The sequence below is a fragment of the Orcinus orca genome, chromosome 13 (assembly GCF_937001465.1).
Source record: "Orcinus orca chromosome 13, mOrcOrc1.1, whole genome shotgun sequence".
Taxonomy (NCBI): Eukaryota; Metazoa; Chordata; class Mammalia; order Artiodactyla; family Delphinidae; genus Orcinus; species Orcinus orca.
In genome coordinates, this window is record NC_064571.1 from 66,408,807 (window position 1) to 66,426,973 (window position 18,167).

At 36.5% G+C, this 18,167-nt stretch overlaps 1 protein-coding gene and 1 pseudogene across 2 annotated transcripts; one reads left to right on the forward strand and one right to left on the reverse strand.

Annotated features, from left to right (window-relative positions):
- Window positions 1-6,702: 6,702 nt before the first annotated feature.
- On the forward strand, window positions 6,703-18,167 carry DPY30 (dpy-30 histone methyltransferase complex regulatory subunit). Of its 2 annotated transcripts, none has more exons than XM_004268192.3 (5): window positions 6,703-6,805; window positions 7,043-7,114; window positions 7,200-7,247; window positions 15,667-15,809; window positions 17,820-18,167. In XM_004268192.3, exons 2-5 carry the CDS (start codon window positions 7,079-7,081, stop codon window positions 17,890-17,892), a joined length of 300 nt encoding a protein of 99 aa, XP_004268240.1. In that variant the 5' UTR covers window positions 6,703-6,805; window positions 7,043-7,078; the 3' UTR covers window positions 17,893-18,167. The 2 variants fall into 2 exon arrangements, with proteins under 2 accessions (XP_004268240.1, XP_004268241.1); XM_004268193.3 differs by having other exon boundaries at window positions 6,732-6,943.
- LOC101285681 (transmembrane protein 33-like) lies at window positions 10,532-11,403 on the reverse strand (annotated as a pseudogene).

Consider the following 18,167-nt stretch of genomic DNA (forward strand, 5'->3'; position numbering starts at 1 on the left):
CTGAGGAGATTCTGGCTCAAAATTTTAAAACAAACAAACCAAAACAAAACTGAGGCACGAGTTTGAGATTCTCTAGTTTACAGAGGATCTGTTACTAGTGAAAGTGTAAATGAACTCATGTTTTTGAAATAGTATAACAGTATAAATTGTTACCTAATTTGCTCAGCTCAATTTTTAAAGCTGTGAGGCTATGGAAGCGTAAGCGGAGTCAGTTAATACTGGATATTAAATGAATTCCTCCATTTAATTTCTTTGTTAGTGTTTCAGTCTGTATTATGTCCCCTCCACCCCATTCCTCCCTGCTTTGCTTAAATAATTATTCTTTGTTCCAAACTGCTCCAAGGATACCTGCTTACATTTATCTCAACCCCATCTGAACTCCTTCAGAATTTGTGCTCTATATCATTCATCTTAACCTTTAGTCAGTTATCTTTTTTGTAATTTAAATGTATGACATATGTATGTCTGATCGAGCTGAACTAGGATACAAATTTATGAGGGCGGGCACTGTAATTTATATTTATCTCAAGCTCTCCAAGAGTTTCTGATCCCCAAGTTAACCCCCAGATTTTGTGATTTGCTAGGACTCACAGGACTCAGCATATAGTCATACTCACAGCTATGATTTATGACAGCAAAAGGATACAAAGCAAAATCAGCAAAGGGAAAAGGCACATGGAGCAAAGTCTGAATGAAACCCGGCATCAACTTCCATGAGTCTTCTCTCAGTGGAGTCACACAGGACACAATTCTTCCAGCATTGAGATCTGACAACATGTGTGAAATGTTGTCTACCAGGGACACTCATAAGAAATTCAGTCCTGCTGATCATGTAGGCACCCTATGCCTAATACATACTAAAAGTCCAGACTCCTAGAAGGAAAGCACGTGCTTAACATAAACCATATTTTTTGCACAAACATTTTAGGCCCAGTGAGTCACTCTCATCATTTAGGGAAAGTTTTATATCAGTGTAGGGAACTGTTTATCACTCAAATTCCTAGATACCAGCCAATCTTGCAAGCAGGACTTCCTAAGGCCAGCAGTCTCAGGCCTGCTATGTTACCTCTTTTCTGCATATGCCTCATAAATACATGGGTAAAGGGAAGAATAAACTGGAAGATTTTTCTTTTAATGCTGTCATACAACCAGTTAGACTCATTACTCATATAAATATTCTTCCCCATTATTGCCTGTGTTACAAATAATAAGGTGACATATTTTCCAATTTAAAAAATTTATCCAGGACTTCTCTGGTGGCGCAGTGGTTGAGAGTCCGCCTGCCAATGCAGGGGACCCGGGTTCGTGCCCCGGTCAGGGAAGATCCCACATGCCGTGGAGCGGCTGGGCCCGTGAGCCATGGCCACTGAGCCTGCGCGTCCGGAGCCTGTGCTCCGCAACGGGAGAGGCCACAACAGTGAGAGGCCCGCATACCGCAAAAAAAAAAAAAAAAAAAAAAAAAAAAAATTATCCAAATATTTTTGGTCTTTTTTGGGGAGGGCCATGCTGCTCGGGATCTTAGTTCCCTAACCAGGGATCGAACCCATGCCCCCAGCAGTGGAAGCACAGAGTCTTAACCACTGGACCACCAGGGAAGTCCCTGACCTTTTAATTTTAAAATAAATTCATGCTTTCGGTAAAAAAAAAAAAGTTCAAACAATGTAAAAGTTTGCAAAAAGCAAAGACTTCCCTTCCCCATTTTCCCGCTCCACAGGTAACCATATTTATAGTTTGTTGTATATCTCTCCAGGCTTTTTCCTATGCATATACTAGTATATACATGCAAGAAAAAAGAATCTCACTACACAGATTTTCCTACATGAATTTTCAGATGAAATTATGTTGTGAATGTTTTTACATGCCAGTACCTATAAATCTACCTCATTCTTTTCAATGGCTACACAGTAGTCCATTGTATTGAGATATCATAATTTAATCTATTCCCAATCTCTTTCTACTAAAAACTGTGGTACAGTAAGTATCTTTGTACCCTTGTACATTTTTGTATTTTTATGGGATTAAAAACACAGAAATAGAATTAGTGTGTCAAAGTGAACATTCCATTTTATTTTATCTCTTTTGTGGTAAGCTCATACTGAGTATGAACTCTTTACATAATACGTGATAGTGAACATTTGTTGACTCACTACTCAGAATCCATTACCTTTCTTCCCTCTTCCTAGCCATTCTAAGGTTTTCCCTTGTGAAACCCATCCTGTCCCATTGCATAGCAGTCATGCAATTCAGGTGGTATTAACTACCACCAGGTCATATCTTCATTATTGCTCAGGGAAGGCAGTAATTTAGGTCTGTGGCAATCAGCACATGGCATCTGCCTTATCGAAATAACTGGTTCAAGTTGGATAGATGAAAGAAAACTTCAGACTTTTTTCTCATGGGTAGACCCATGAGAAGTGATGCTTTCCCTCCTGAAATGTGGAAAAGAAATATAAATATAGGCTCTTATGAGAAACGGCTGAAGTAATTGACAATTTTGGGATGGGAAGTGATATTAAGGTTAGCCTTTTCCTTCATTTTTATTATTCTCATTGCTGAGATATGTCTGTATCATAAAAATCAATAATACACTTTATTCATGTCTTTTTTTTGGCCATGCCACACAGCATGTGGGATCTTAATTCCAGGACCAGGGATCAAACCCGTGTCCCCTGCAGTGGAAGCGCAGAGTCTTAACCACTGGACCATCAGGGAAGTCCCTATATTCATGTCTTGGAAAGCCCATTTGATATGTTCCTTGGGGATGGTGGTAAGTGTGCCTGGACATGGAGTTTGGTAGTGAAGACAAGGGAACTACAGATGGAGTAGTTGTCTTCCTATATTAGACAACAAAAAATACTTCCTTGGAAAGTGATTTACCAAATCTGGAATATATACTTTCATGTCTTTTTTTTCCCGTTGTGCAGCACAGGCTCCGGACGCGCAGGCCCAGCGGCCATGGCTCATGGGCCCAGCCGCTCCACGGCATGCAGGATCCTCCCAGACAGGGGCAAGAACCCATATCCCCTGCATCGGCAGGCGGACTCTCAACCACTGCGCCACCAGGGAAGCCCTTTAGGTCTTCTTGAAAGGTGGTTGGTGTCCCTCCACACGAACCGCATGCAGAGGTTCCATTTACACTCAATAACTTCTGTGTATTTCTCTGCAAACACATTTGTGTGTGTGTGTGTGTGTGTGTGTGTGTGTGTGTGTGTGTGTGTGTGTGTGCTGGATCATGTTCTTTACTTCTCTGAGCACTTTCTCTCCCACTAATTATTTAAAAGAAAAAAAAACAGATTAGAAACAACAACAATAACAGGTAGAACAATATCACAATAATGAAGTACTTAGGTTTCACTTAGATTTATATAACTTTTGTTTACAAAGCAGTTTCATCTATCTAATCTCATTTGATTCTCTCTGTGAAGAATTTTTATGCTAATTATATATGTGAAAAAAACATGAAGCTCAGAAGTGTTAAACTATTTGCTTAATTCCACATGGCAAACAAATGAAGGAACCAGGTTTTAATACTTAACTAATCCCAAATCAATTCTTTCTCTACTACACATATTGTATTATTCCTAAATAGGTATTGCCTGTCTAAATAGGTTAATATTTTATTAACAGAATTTGCATCATGTCTGTAAAAAGGGGGTCAAGAACAGTAGCAAAATTATTCTAGATTCTAGAATTCTAGTTCTAGAATCTATAACTACTATCTCCCCAAAACCCCAAGAAGGGAAGGCTAGAGACTAGTACTTTGGTGCAACTGCTTGCTTTCCTTATAAATTCACTTTTGAAAAAAATATTTATCAAATATAAGAAACAAAAAATGAAAAGATGAATATAATAAGATCTTTGCCTTTGAAGAACTAAAATATCTAATTGTATTTAACTGTAAACAAAATATAAGGCAGGATGAGGTAAGTACCATAATAAATAGACATAGTGGAAGTGGATGAGGGGAGTACTGAACAAAGTTTTGTACTACAAGTCCAGATAAGAGCTAAATGTTATTCTCATTCTTTTAATTTATCCCACTCTAGACAGTACACAAGATATAAAGCAGAAACTAACAACAAAAAAATAGTACACAATATTGCAAATTTCTGTCATAATGATGGTTTTCAGGGCCATCTTTTTATTTTAATTTTTTTATTGAAGTATAGTTGATTTACAACGTTGCATTAGTTTCAGGTGTACAGCAAAGTGATTCAGATATATGTATATACCTATGTATATATATATATATTTTTTTTCAGGTTCTTTTCTGTTACAGGTTATTACAAAATATTGAGTATAGTTCCCTGTGCTATACAATAGGTCCTTTTTGGTTATCTATTTTATATATAGTAGTGTGTATATGTTAATCTCAAACTCCTAACTTATCTCCCCCATTTTTCTTTTGGTAACCATAAGTTTGTTTTCTATGCCATACTCTTTAGAATTTTTGATTTCATATCAAAACAACATTCTGCAGTATTTTGAATTAATTTTATACTTCCTATAACTTTCTTGCTACTTTGTTTCTATCATTTCTAGCTGTTATTTATTTATTTATTTATTTTTGCTCAGCTCTCTGCTGCTATGGCTTTTTCCCTGAATCTTTCAATTAATGTTATAAATGTAAAAACTTTAGCGAAGCTTTTTTGTAAACCACACTGATAACTTTTTTTTTTGATTGAGAGAAACCTGGCCTATAGTTAATTATTCTGTGCTGTTTCCTTTAGTAATCATTTTTACATTCTGTCCTTTTTCTTCAGTAGTGTCAGTGTCTTAATTAAAATCCAGTTTTAACTGTGAATCAATTCAATATATGTTGTGTACCTATGATGTACCAGGCACCATGTGAAGCATAAAGATATATAAAACAAGTTCTCTGTCCTGAAGGAGCTCACAGTCTAGCTTCCTACTTTACTAATACTGTCAGTACTTAGAAAATGTAAATTAGCAGCTCTCAGTTACTTTCTGGAAGACTTTTTTGTTTTGTTTTTTTATTTTTTTTAATTTGGAAGTTTTTATGGCGTGCCTACTATGTATTGGGAAATGTATGGATATCTAATAACGATCCACATAACTCTCCTCTAGTTTTCCCAATCATTCTCTAGTTTTACTTTCTGTTATTTTCCATTCCTAAAAAGCATTTAATCTTAATTTGAATCAATATATGTACTAGTCAGTTTCTATATCCTGTACATAAGCATCCACAACTTTGCATCAATTCTGCATGAAAAATTCTATATCCGGTACATACGCATCCACATCTTTGCAACAGTTCTACATGAAAAAGCTGTCACCAATCACAATGCTAATCAAGCATACATTATATAAGCTGATTTTTTTTTTTTTTAAGTTTTGTCTGTGTTGGGTCCTCACTGCTGCGTGCGGGCTTTCTCTAGTTGTGGTGAGTGGGGGCTACTCTTTGTTGTGGTGCGCGGGCTTCTTATTGCGGTGGCTTCTCTTGTTTTGGAACATGGGCTCTAGGTGCGCAGGCTCCAGTAGTTGCAGCATGCAGGCTCAGTAGTTGTGGCTTTCGGACTTAGTTGTTCTGTGGCACGTGGGATCTTTCCGGACTAGGGATGGAACCTGTGTCCCCTGCATTGGCAGGCGGATTCTTAACCACTGTGCCACGCCCACAGGGAAGTCCCAATCAAATATACATTATAAAATAAAACTTTAAAAATGTATCCACAAGCCTGGCTCCTAAACAAATTTTATTTACTTTAGATTTTTAGCCATGCAGTTTTAACGGAGTAGTAAAATGACGTTGTATTCTACCTCTTCCCTGGCGGTCCAGTGGTTAAGACTCCACACTCCCAACACAGGGGGCACGGGTTTGATCCCTGGTTGGGGAACTAAGATTCCGCATGCTGCACAGCGCGGCCTTAAAAAACAAACACGTTAGTGTTATGATCACAAACATTTCTGCATTTGTAGAGTTATGGCTTTATTATAGTATATTGATATGCCATAATTAAGTCTCCAAATATTTTATATGAAGTTAAAATATTTTAATATTACAAAGTGCAACTATAAATGGGATTACTGAATCAAAGGCAGGCACTTTAATGAGTGTATCATTTATATTTACATTAAAATAAAAGGAATTTATTGGAATTACAACAACAATCCGATTTACTAGATCCTGTTTGGTATTTACAAATGTGTGTAGGAGGCAAATTGTCTTTTGTATTTTTACAAATGCAATAGTATCAATAGCATCACGGTTTGGAAAGCCAGTTGCATATTGCTAATCTTGATACAAATGTAAGGTAGCACCAACGTGGCATGTTCACATATTTAAGGGCTTGAATAAAAGCTTACTACGAAACCCTAAAACATTTCTTCTTCCCCACTTTGGCTTTAGAGTAAAACACTGACATTCTTTCGTAGACAGTTGAGTTTGGGTCTGTGATTTTCTAGTAAGAACTATCCAGCAAGTGGTTTCGGTTCCGCGAAGAGCTTCGGCAGATTTCAGGTAGCACGGAGGGCTGGCCAGGCCGAACCTCTGCCGGCTGGCCTAGTCACTGGGTCTGCAGCTGGGGTGGCGCCTGCTCTGGGTAGGCAGGTCGAGGAACGAGTCTTTGGCAGACCCCGAGGCCACAACTTCCCCAGGTCACTTCTTACCGCAAAGAGTGTCGTAGTAGAATCAGGGCCGGTCTGGATCCCTCCCAGCCCGGCCCCCGCTGGCAGTTCTGCGCAGGCGCGGCAGTCGTGCGACATCCGTCACTTACGGCGGAAGTGGTTTGTGCTGGGAGTTGGTGGCGCGGTGCAGGGCTCTTAGGAACGAACGGCTTGGGCGCGGGTAATCAGCTCCCTTTCCCCTTTTCTCTACCTCTTCTAGGTTCTTGGGAGTACGGCGGAGCTTCCGGACCTGATGCGGGCGCCCGGTCGTGGACTGTCCCACCCTGTTCCTCTACTGCTCGGGGTGCTCCGCGCCCAGGTGGGGGTGAGGGGCGGGGTCGCGGCTGGGCTGGACTCCATCCTGGTGTCTTCGTCTTGAAATCTCCCGGGTAACTCACGGTTTTTCTTGTTTTCCAAGACTGGTATCCAGGGACTGTGACTTGCAGGGTCCACCATGGAACCAGAGCAGATGCTGGAGGGACAGACGCAGGTACCAGAAAGCCCTGGATTCAGGGTGGTGGTGTGAAGCAAGGAAGAGTGGCTGATGTTTCTGTGACCGGTGTTTTGTTTTCTAGGTTGCAGAAAATCCCCACTCTGAGTACGGTCTCACAGACAACGTCGAGGTAACTTGCCCAGTTCCTATGCCGTATCTTTGCGTCTCTTATGAACTGGAGAAAACTTGGGTTTCATTTTTACTAGGTTGCTTTGCACAAGGGAAAACTTTATCGTCACGAACGAAATAGTATCAAATTATGGGAAACTTGTTTTATTAGCGGTACTAATACTTCGTGGTATGCAGACGTACACATCAGCTGAGTCGAGAGGTTGAATTTTGAAAATTATATAGAGAAACAAACATACATTACTGATGGAGACTCAGAATACTTTTGCTTGGTGGCTACTAATGCTCTGTTGGGATACTGCATTGGAAAAACTGCACATCACAATTAAGAAGCCCATTGTATTTGTAGCAGAATAGTGTGCTGGTGAAGTCAACATTTAGTAAATGTTGATATCTTTGCAGAGTTCAGTAGTAGGTGCCATTGGAAGCTATAACAGGTAGTAGACACTGTTTTTGCCTTACATGGTTGAGTCTGAATTCAGAGAGTACGTGTGAAAAAATGTGCAAAAGAAGGTATACTTTTATAGAGCTTTTTCATACAGGTACTAAGTAGTTGCTGTCTAAAAGAAGAATTTACTTTGTAAATGAATGAATAAATGCTGGAACAGTTGAATTAACCAGAGCTAGGTGGGATTGGTTAGGAAAACAGAGAGTTCCTGGAAGAGATGTGGGTGTTTTATGAGGTGGGTGGGGAGACATCATCAATAATTAAGTTTGGATAAATGAGGGCAGGAGCATTTCCAAGCAGAGTAATAATAGTAATAGCTGCTAATATTAGTCCTTTTACTATGTGCCAGGCACACTCCTAAGTAACTTCCATGTATTTTCAGTCTTGCAAGGCTCAGAGAATTTGAGTAACTTGTCTTAAGATCACTAGGAAGTAAGTGGAGAGCTGTGTGTTAAACCTAAGCAGGCTGACATTTTTGAGGTGGAATTAAATTGTATTGCTGATCTTGACCAACTACTAGAGTTCCCTGGCATGTGGAGTGACTACTCTCTGCCTATAAAATTGCTAGGAATGTTTGTTGGTTGGATTATCAGGGTTAAGAAAATCTGAGTCTTTTCATAATGCAGTTTTTAATTGAACTGCTGTGCTGAATCAGGTGAAGATACTTTATGCCACTTATCATTTAAGAGATTTCTTTTTAGGCATCAGCAGTCTTCTTGATGGTGCTTGTGTATGGAGGCAGAGCCATAATACAGTAGAGCAGTGATACCAAATGCTTTGTTTTTCAAACCCTCAGACCAATTTCCATGGTAAAGTGAGAAAAAAAATAAGGAGAGTGGAGTGAGTACTGATGATACATTATTTGGTGATTGGTTTTCTTGCTTCCATAATTTTAAAATGCCTGTTCTTTTATGAGTTATGGTGATAGTAAAATAATAATTATGCTTGTTTGTTTGTAAGTTTTTACTTGGTAAAATAGAGTTAACAACCCTATGTTAGTCCCTTCATTCACTGTATTATTTTATTTTTAATTTACTTGTTTGTGATATCTCAGAGTCTGGAAACCACTACTCTACAGCTGCTGCTGCTGCTTTTTGTCTTAGAATTCCATTTTATGTCCATTATTGACTTACAGTTTTTTTAGGTTGTTGCTTTAGGACTTATCGGACGGAAGTTTAACTTCCCACAATTTACCTTCAAGTGGTATCATATCTTTTCATGTATGGTATAAGGACCTTATAACAGTATCCTTCCATTTTCTCTCTCCTTGCCTTTATACTATTGTTATCATATATTATATTTATACATATGTTATAAACCCTGCAATTGATTATTTTTATTTAAAAAGTCAATTATCCTTTTATTTTATTAAAATTTTTTTATTGTTTACTTAACATTATAGTTACTTTATTGCTCTAGAAAATTTAGTTTTTAAAACTATCAGATTACATACATAGTGATAATGAGACTACCCCCCCCAACAATCAACTGTATATTATGAGGCTTCTCTAACTTGGTAGATAACCATTACAAAATTACAAAAATAGCTGGTTACAGTTGAGCTATCAAGTAGGTATCACATTTCTGTAGATTGAAAAGTTGAATAAAAAGAAAACTGATGTTACTGATAAGTCGCTGAGTGTATCTGAGAAATCCAAGCTACATGCACACAGAAAAAAACTGGTTACAAAAACCATTACGTTACTCTGTATTAACATTTTGCAATGTTTTAAACATTTCCAATCATGCAACAATAATAAAGATCAGAATGAATTTTATAAAGGAGTTGATGGAAGCTCAACAAACGTATTTAACATATTATACAACTAAAATCACATCATAACACATCCAGTTCTCCCAAATTTATCTATGCATTACAGCATTGAAATGCACACTATTTCCTCCACAACTCCTCCTCTGGCCCCATTTCTATTCAATAACGTTATCTATATAAACCTTTCTGTTTAATCTTTTAAATCAGATTTGATGGGTAAGTATGTATAGTCTTCAGTATTTCAGAACAGATACCAAGTTTAGTCACATGCTCAGTCTTCAGTTACATTCCTTTCAGAAAGCATCTGAACTGCTGCAATTGTCTATGAAAATTCAAGCCTAAGAAACCGAGAAAACTGGCAGTCAAGAATCTGATCTAAGTAATTGTGTAAACTACAATAATACTAAAACCTATGTGTGCACATTTCTAGAAGAAGGATTTCCTATTTGAGAAATGTTACTCAATGGGTCTCTGAAAGAAAAACTGTCTGACTACTGCTCTTTGATGTAAAATGCTTAGGTGACCACAAATATTTAACCCAATTGGCTAACAGTCTTACAGTTGGGCCTTTTAAAATATTCAAAGCCACAGAAGTAATTATGAAAATAAAATTTTGGAAGATCATAGCATAAGATACATATAGAATTCCTATTATAATGGTACATCCAAAATAAATCTGTCCTAACAAAGCAGCACAAAATCAATTTAAAAACAATTTGAAATTAAATAGTGGGAAGTGTTTTTGTTAAAATCATCAACCAAAATTACTGAATGGCAAAAGAATACTGTCTCAAAATATACTGAATTTACATGTTAATATTACCATAATGAACTCATGCCAGATATAAATTCAAGTTACTAATTAGATGAAAACGAATTTTAGAGCTATTTTTACAAGAGAAATAAACGTACTTCATGATAAAGGCACAGCAGCGTCTAAAGAATTTTTGGTACATTTATCACAAGATTTAAATTTCCTTAACTATTAACAACACATTACAATAAAGTTTCTCAGAAAGTGTTTAAAAGGCTTGATTTAACATGCCAGGAAAATGATTATTTTTCTTTTGAGATGCATTTATGTAAATTATGTAAATTGCAGTGAGGTCAGTTTTACACCTGGAATTAACCATTCCTAGCAGAAGTACCAGCAGCTAACAGTGCTTATTTATATTACACATAACTTAGCTGGATGTTAAACTATGCAACTGTTGGTGCCAGTCTGCTTATAAAGACAATGCTCTGGAGACGAAGTCTTCTCACAAACAGTGGGCAAGCAGGTTTCATTGTTAGATGTTCAACAACAATCCTCTGTTCATTAAACAAGGTCCAATAATATGGATTTCTTCTAGAGGAGTATCGAACAGTAAGCAATCTATGGTATATAAAAGGCTGGAGCAAACTTCCTTGACCCCTAAAAAGCATTAAAACTGTAGCAGGCATCAAGAATATTTCATGACAAGCAATGAATTTCAGAATATTCTGTTGATTAGCGCTGAATTTATCCGAGAGGTCTCAGCAGAGGTAAACTATTTGCACCCTTTGCATCAAGGCACCTTTTTCGTGTATGTGGCAGTATGAAGTGAAGAAAATAACAAGACTGGGAAATACTCATTGTAACGGGGTAGGAATTGAGAAAGATGAGTGAACAGTACAGGTAGTGACAGCTGTCCTCTAACAAAGCCTGGGCCAGGAATGCTCTGCTTAACTGGAAGTGTAGTAAGCTTTGGTGCAGCCTCAGAGCACTAGCCAGAGCATTTGCCAGCAAAGCACGTTGGTAAAAGCTTGCTACTTCATGCAACCCAAGAAGAGGCAGAACAAAGAGCAGTAAACTATGAACAAGCGAGAAAGCAACATTGCCGTGGCCAGTTTATTGGCCGTGATGAATTGCATTGCGCCCGCTTCTTGGGGGCCGTTCGGGGCTGTGTCCACCATGGGGGGCTTATTACACACGCGTCTGGGAGGCTGTCCGGCACACCCGAGAGCACAGCTGGGTTTCTAGAAAGACCAGAGTGAAGGCGGAGCTGCGGAGCAAGGCCCAAGACGGCCGACCTAACGCCGCCGGCTCCAGGTTATTGCTGAACCCGGAAGTGCTCCCTTGACTTCCGTCCAATTATCTTTTTAAAAGAGATTTGAACAGTACGAGAAAGGAGTGTTTCACGTTTATCCGTGTAATGGTCGTTTCTGGGTTCTCCATTCTTTTGTGTAGATCCAGCTGGTATCATTTCCCATCCTCCTGAGGGCTTTCTTTAACATTTCTTGTAGTGGAGGTTGGCTGGGAAGGAATTCTTTAAGGTTCTGAATGTCTGAAAAGGTAATTATTTTGCCTTTGCTTTTGAGGTATTTTTGCTGAGTATTTGCTCCACTGTCTTCTGGCTGACATTGTTTCTGCTGAAAAGTCTGCTATCATTCCTATCTTTGCTCCTCTGTAGTTAACGTCTTCTCTTTGTGCTTTTAAGATTTTTTACTGGTTTTAAATAATTTGATTATAATGTGTCTTGGCGTAATTTTTTTTTAATGTTTCTTGTGCTTAGGATTCATTGAGTTTCTTGGATCTTTGGGTTTAGAGTTTTCATTAAATTTGAAAAAATTTCAGCCATTATTTCTTCAAATATTTTCAAGTATTTTGTTAGCTTAATTTACTAATTCTTTCCTTAGTCTTCTTGAACATATGGAATATATTATAATAACTGGTTTAATGGCATTGCCTATGCTATCTGTAACATTTCTGTGTCTGTTTCTGTGAATTGGTTTTTCTCTTCATTATGGGTAATTTTTTCTGCTTCTTTGCCTCTCTGGTAATTTTTATTGGAGGCTGGGCATCATGAATGTTACCTTGTTGGGTACTGGTTATTTTTGTATTTCTTCATATACTCTAGGGCTTTGTTCTAGGACTCGGTTAGGTTACTTGGAAACAATTTGATCTTTTGAGGTTTGCCTTTAAGCTTTTTTAGGTGGGACCAGACCAACCTTTAGTTTAGACTTAATTTCTTCCTCTTGTGTATTCTACCCAGTGCTTCATGTGTTATGAGGTTTTCCCATCCTGGGTCACAGGAACATGAACTACTCCTGGCCTGTGTGAGCTCCAGGGTTTGTGCCTCCTGCTTCCTCCAAGTGGTTTTTTCTTCTGGCCTTGAGTAGTTCCCTCACACATTTTGTAAAACATTTTGTAAAACATTGCAAAATGTTAATACAGAGTAACGTAATGGTTTTTGTAACCATTTTTTTTTCTGTGTGCATGTAGCTTGGATTTCTCAGATACACTCAGCGACTTATCAGTAACATCAGTTTTCTTTTTATTCAACTTTTCAATCTACAGAAATGTGATACCTACTTGATAGCTCAACTGTAACCAGCTATTTTTGTAATTTTGTAATAGTTATCTACCAAGTTAGAGAAGCCTCATAATATACAGTTGATTGTTGGGGGGGGGGTAGTCTCATTATCACTATGTATGTAATCTGATAGTTTTAAAAACTAAATTTTCTAGAGCAATAAAATAACTATAATGTTAAGTAAACAATAAAAAATTTTTAATAAAATAAAAAAGATAATTGACTTTTTAAAGAAAAATAAAAATCAATTGCAGGGTTTGTAACATATGTAGAAATATAAGATAACAATAGTATAAAGGCAAGGAGAGAGGAAATGGAAGGATACTGTTATAAGGTTCTTATACCATACATGAAAAGAGGGAACTACTCAAGGCCAGAAGAAAAAACCACTTGGAAGAAGAGTTCCCTCACACTCATGCTCTGATAAATGCTCACTTGAAAACTGGAAGGCAATCTCTTAGTCTCTTTCTATGCAACTCTCTCCTCTCTGTGAAAGTTTCCTTTTCAGTACTCTTCTCTGCAAGTTCTAGTTCTCTTGGTATCCCTGAATTTTCAACTCTGTCTTCTCAACTTAGGGAGACTTCAGGGCTCTGCTTGGGGTCCTTCTCCCTGGGTTTTGTTGTATAAGTTCTCTAGGCAGGATGCAGTAAGCTGGGGCAATCATAGGATTCACCTAATTTTTTCCCATTTTTGTGATCATTGTTCTACACTCTTTTTTTTTAATTTTTTTTTTATTTTTATTTTTTGTTCTACACTCTTAAAAGCTTAATCTGTGTGTGTGTGTGTGTGTGTGTGTGTGTGTGTGTGTGTGTTGTGGTTGGATATACATTTGACCCTAGAACAACCCAGGTTTGAACTGCATGGGTCCACTTAAAAGTGGATTTTTTTTCAGTAGTAAGTACTGTAGTACTACACGATTTCCAGTTGCTTGAATCCACGGATATGGAACTGTAGATACAGAACCACAGATATGGAGGAACAGCCTGTATAAAGGGCCAACTGTAAGTTATAAGTGGATTTTTGGCTGGGCAGAGGGTCATGTTGTTCAGGCATCAACTGTATATTTTTTAGATTAATTCAGGATTTTGACTTTACTGAAAGTAAGCATAGCAATTGGCACATAGTGGATAATCAGTAAATGTTTAAATGAAATAAATGAGAGGATTTGGTCAAGGAGCTTATTATAGGATCTATCAGAGTTGCTTAGGCATTGCTGTTTCTTTTTCTTTCTTTCTTTTAAAAATTAATTTATTTGGCTGTGTTGGGTCTTCATTTCTGTGAGAGGGCTTTCTCTAGTTGTGGCGAGCGGGGGCCACTCTTCATCGCGGTGTGCGGGCCTCTCACTATCGTGGCCTCTCTTGTTGTGGAGCACAAGCTCCAGACGTGCAGGCTCAGTAGTTGTGGCTCATGGGCCTAGTTGCTCCGTGGCATGTGGGATCTTCCCAGACCAGGGCTCGAACCTGTGTCCCCTGCATTGGCAGGCAGATTCTCAACCACTGCGCCACCAGGGAAGGCCCATTGCTGTTTCTTAATGAAGGTATTGGGATGTCATGTAATTGACTAGTTTTTATCATATATGGGTATTTGTTGAAATTCACTGGTGAACTATAAGTTTCTTAATTCATGGGCAAATGAAATAACTGTTTCATACATTAAATAAGTATAGGTAATTATTTTTATTAAGTCCAAAAATTAGATTGAAAAATCACAAGCAAAACTAGACAAGTTACCTGGCATAGTTCTGGCAAGTGTTTTTGGAAAGCAAGGTATGTATGTTGTAGTTATATGCTTAAAGTTTTTTCTCAGTTTTTACAAAATAAAATTTTCTTTAAAAAAATTAAGTGTAGAATTTTTTTGTTTGTAATCGTTGACTATCCAGTTCTAGTATGATTGGAACAAATTTCATTTAAATGAAAGTGCTCTTAATAGTGTTTTGTCTTTGAGATAGCCACTTATTTCTAAATTTCTGAAATGACAGATTTTCAGAAGAAGGCAAAGTTTTCCAGTAAAGTAGTTTTTGATGCTCTGGATGTCAGGTGAATTTATATGAAAGGCCCAGATTTTGGGGGGTTCTTAGACGGAGGAAGTGTAAGTCATCATTTCCGAAACATCATTTAAATATCACATTAATGATCTTTCCCATATTAGTCATTTCTTCTATTTTTTGGCTAATTTTACTTTATATTTTTTCTTAAATTTACTCATTTTTAAAAAATCATAGATGCATTTGTTTAGAAAAGAAACAAATGGAAAAGCATTCTCATTGCTGTAGAGGGTAACCGTAAAAATGAAAACAATGAATACAAAACAGTGGTAATAAATTTTAGCTAGATTCTGTTGCCAGTTGAAGTCTCTAAGCTGAAGCCTGCTCTCTGTTAAGAAGGGAGTTTAGCAAGTGTTACAGAAGTGTTAAAGACATGTTAGTGCCAAACTGAGACATTGTCCTTGATATTATCTGTGATAAAAGAATTGAAACAGGACTAGTTTTCTCACTGTGATTCAGTGTTACTTAGTGTCATGTCCAGATTTTTTGAAGCACATTGTAAGAAGGTGTATTCTCATGAAGAAAAGAAAAGGGACTTGTATTTATTCCTAAAAAGGCAGAAAGAAAGAGAGAAAGTAAGTGTAGGATCTGGAGATACGACATTAAAAGAATGAGATATTATGGTGCCTTCAGAAAATGCTTGAATGAAATTTAGAAATGGGTCTGATTTTATTTTGGCAGAAAGATTTGCAGTTCAATCAGCTTTCTAGTCATTGATTTACATTTTCTATTAGTTTTATATTTCCATTAATTTTGGTTTAGCACTCAAAATAATCTAGTTATTTTTAAATATTCATGCATGTTTTTTGAATTCACTAGAGGATAGTAGAAAATGAGAAAATTAATGCAGAAAAGTCATCAAAACAGAAAGTGGATCTCCAGTCTTTGCCAACTCGTGCCTATCTGGATCAGACAGTTGTGCCTATCTTATTACAAGGACTTGCTGTGCTTGCAAAGGAAAGGTAAGATAATAGTGTCTGCAAATGGAGTTACCAGAAAAAGCAAAATAAAAACTTCCCTAGTTGAAATATCATGAGTTATGTATAGTTATTTTTTTACTATATAAGGAATTTATAGATACTGAAGTTTTTTAAAAACAAGTCAGCCATAATCTCAATTAAGACACTTATTTTTCTACTAGTCTTAGATCATATGCATATTTGTAATCATGGTATACATGTAATTTTATATCTCCTTTTTACTTAAAATTATAAGATAAAACTTCTTCCATATCTTTACAGAGCCTTCATGATTATAAATGAAATTATAGTATCACAGTTAACTTAGCCATTTTCTTGTTGTTGACCATTTAGGACCAATTTCCTTTGTTATTATTGATCACCAGGTAGTTTATCTGTTTTTATACCCTTTTACTTTTGTTTAATTACTTTATGATAAATACCCAAGAATTGGTTTGCTATTTCAAATGACATGACTATTTTTATAGTGTTTGACACATATCATATTTCTGTCCAAAAGTTTATCCTTAAAATTCTTCAGGTGTCATCATAGCCTCAAGTGCATGTGTGTTATAAACTTTTTTTGCCAAGTTTTTTAAATTTACATTTCTTTGTTAGCACAATTACAGTTTTTCTCTTTTCTGTACATGTTTTCTGTACAAAAGTTCTTTTTGTATAAGTAAATCCAATAAGAAAATTTTGTTGTAAGTTACATTAGTCAACATTTATTGGGTGTAAATTATCTTTTTCTCAAAGACTAATAATGAACACTGTAGTAAACTGACATAACTTGATAAGGAACTTGATGGAACATATCTGAGTTATTTAGAATAGGTGTATTACTTAGTTTTATTTTTTAATTAATTTATTTTTATTACTTAGTGTTAAGTTAAAAAATTAAATGAATAAACAATAAGTATTTGTTTTGGATTGTTATATTTATAAAATAGGATTTATTTTTGACTGCAAGATATGTCTTGGCTCTACTACTGACAATTAAAATATGGGCATCTTTTATGCATTTTTGTTCTTTCTCTAAAGAAGGCCAATATATCAGAAATTCTAAATATTACTTTAAATGCTAGAAGAAAAGAATTTGAAGAAGTTTTACGGTAACATTCTATTAGTAAATACAGTTTTTAAGTAAGCATTCTAGCAAAATAATTCATCAAATTAACTGTAAATATTATGTAACAAGTATTGTCTCTGTCTAGTTAGTTCAAAAGGTTGTTTAAAGTGCTAGGAGAATGTTTTGAGATCATTGTAAATCAATTCTAAATATGCCTTTTTTTTTTTTTAAAATATGCCTTTTTATAGTAGGGTTTAAGGTAGATGTTTCCCCCAACTTTTCATCTTTGGACCTGTTTTATCAGCAAAAGCAACATATGTAAAAGTGATAAATATGAAATAACACCTCTTTATTTTATTAAAATTTTTTTTCCAGTTTTGAGAAAAAATTTATATACGTCACTATATAAGTTTAAGGTATACAGCATAATGGTTTGATTTACATATGTTGTGAAATGATTACCACACAGGTTTAGTTAACATCCATGATCTCATATATACATATATACAATATATACATATACAATAAAAAGGAAAAAAAGAAAAAAATTTTCTTCTTGTGATGAGAACTCTTAGGATCTCCTCTTTTGACAACTTTCCTGTATATCATACAGCAGTGTCAGCTATAGTCGTCATGTCGTACTTTATACCCCTAGTACTTAGAACTGGAATTTTGTACCACCTTCCTCCAACAACCCCTCTCTCTCACCTCTTAATTTTAAAATATGTTTAAGGGACTTCCCTGGCGGTCCAGTGGTTAAGACTCCGTGCTTCCACTGCAGGGGACACAGGTTTGATCCCTGGTGGGGGAACTAAGATGCCACATGCTGCACGGTGTGGCCAAAAAAACAGAAAAAAAAAGATGTTTTCATTATGGGACAATACATTTAAATTAACACGTCTCGAATATAAATTTCTAAATTTTGGATTTCTTTTCCCTTACAGACCACCAAATCCCATTGAATTTCTAGCATCCTATCTTTTAAAAAACAAGGCACAGTTTGAAGATCGAAACTGACTTATTGGGAAGAACAGAAAAATTTGGTTTCCACTGTAGATTTACATGATTAAGAGGCAACTTTAATTGCCATGATTCCCCCCCCCCCCCCCCATTTTGGAAGTATAAGAATCATCAGGACAGCAGAACTTATTTTGGAGTTGCAGAAGAAGACATATCTCCCTTATTGATTTAATCACATACTTATTTAATGAGTGTATTCTGTGCAGTTTTTTCTCAGATTGTCTTTAACTTTGTTTTTAAAATGACCTTCAAAATAAACTGTTAAAACATCA

Coding starts and splice junctions, on each gene's coding strand:
- DPY30 (XM_004268192.3), top strand. CDS start 7,079: ATGGAACCAGAGCAGATGCTGGAGGGACAGACGCAG. Junction 7,115..7,199: donor TGCTGGAGGGACAGACGCAG/GTACCAGAAAGC, acceptor TTTGTTTTCTAG/GTTGCAGAAAATCCCCACTC. Junction 15,810..17,819: donor GCTGTGCTTGCAAAGGAAAG/GTAAGATAATAG, acceptor TTTCCCTTACAG/ACCACCAAATCCCATTGAAT.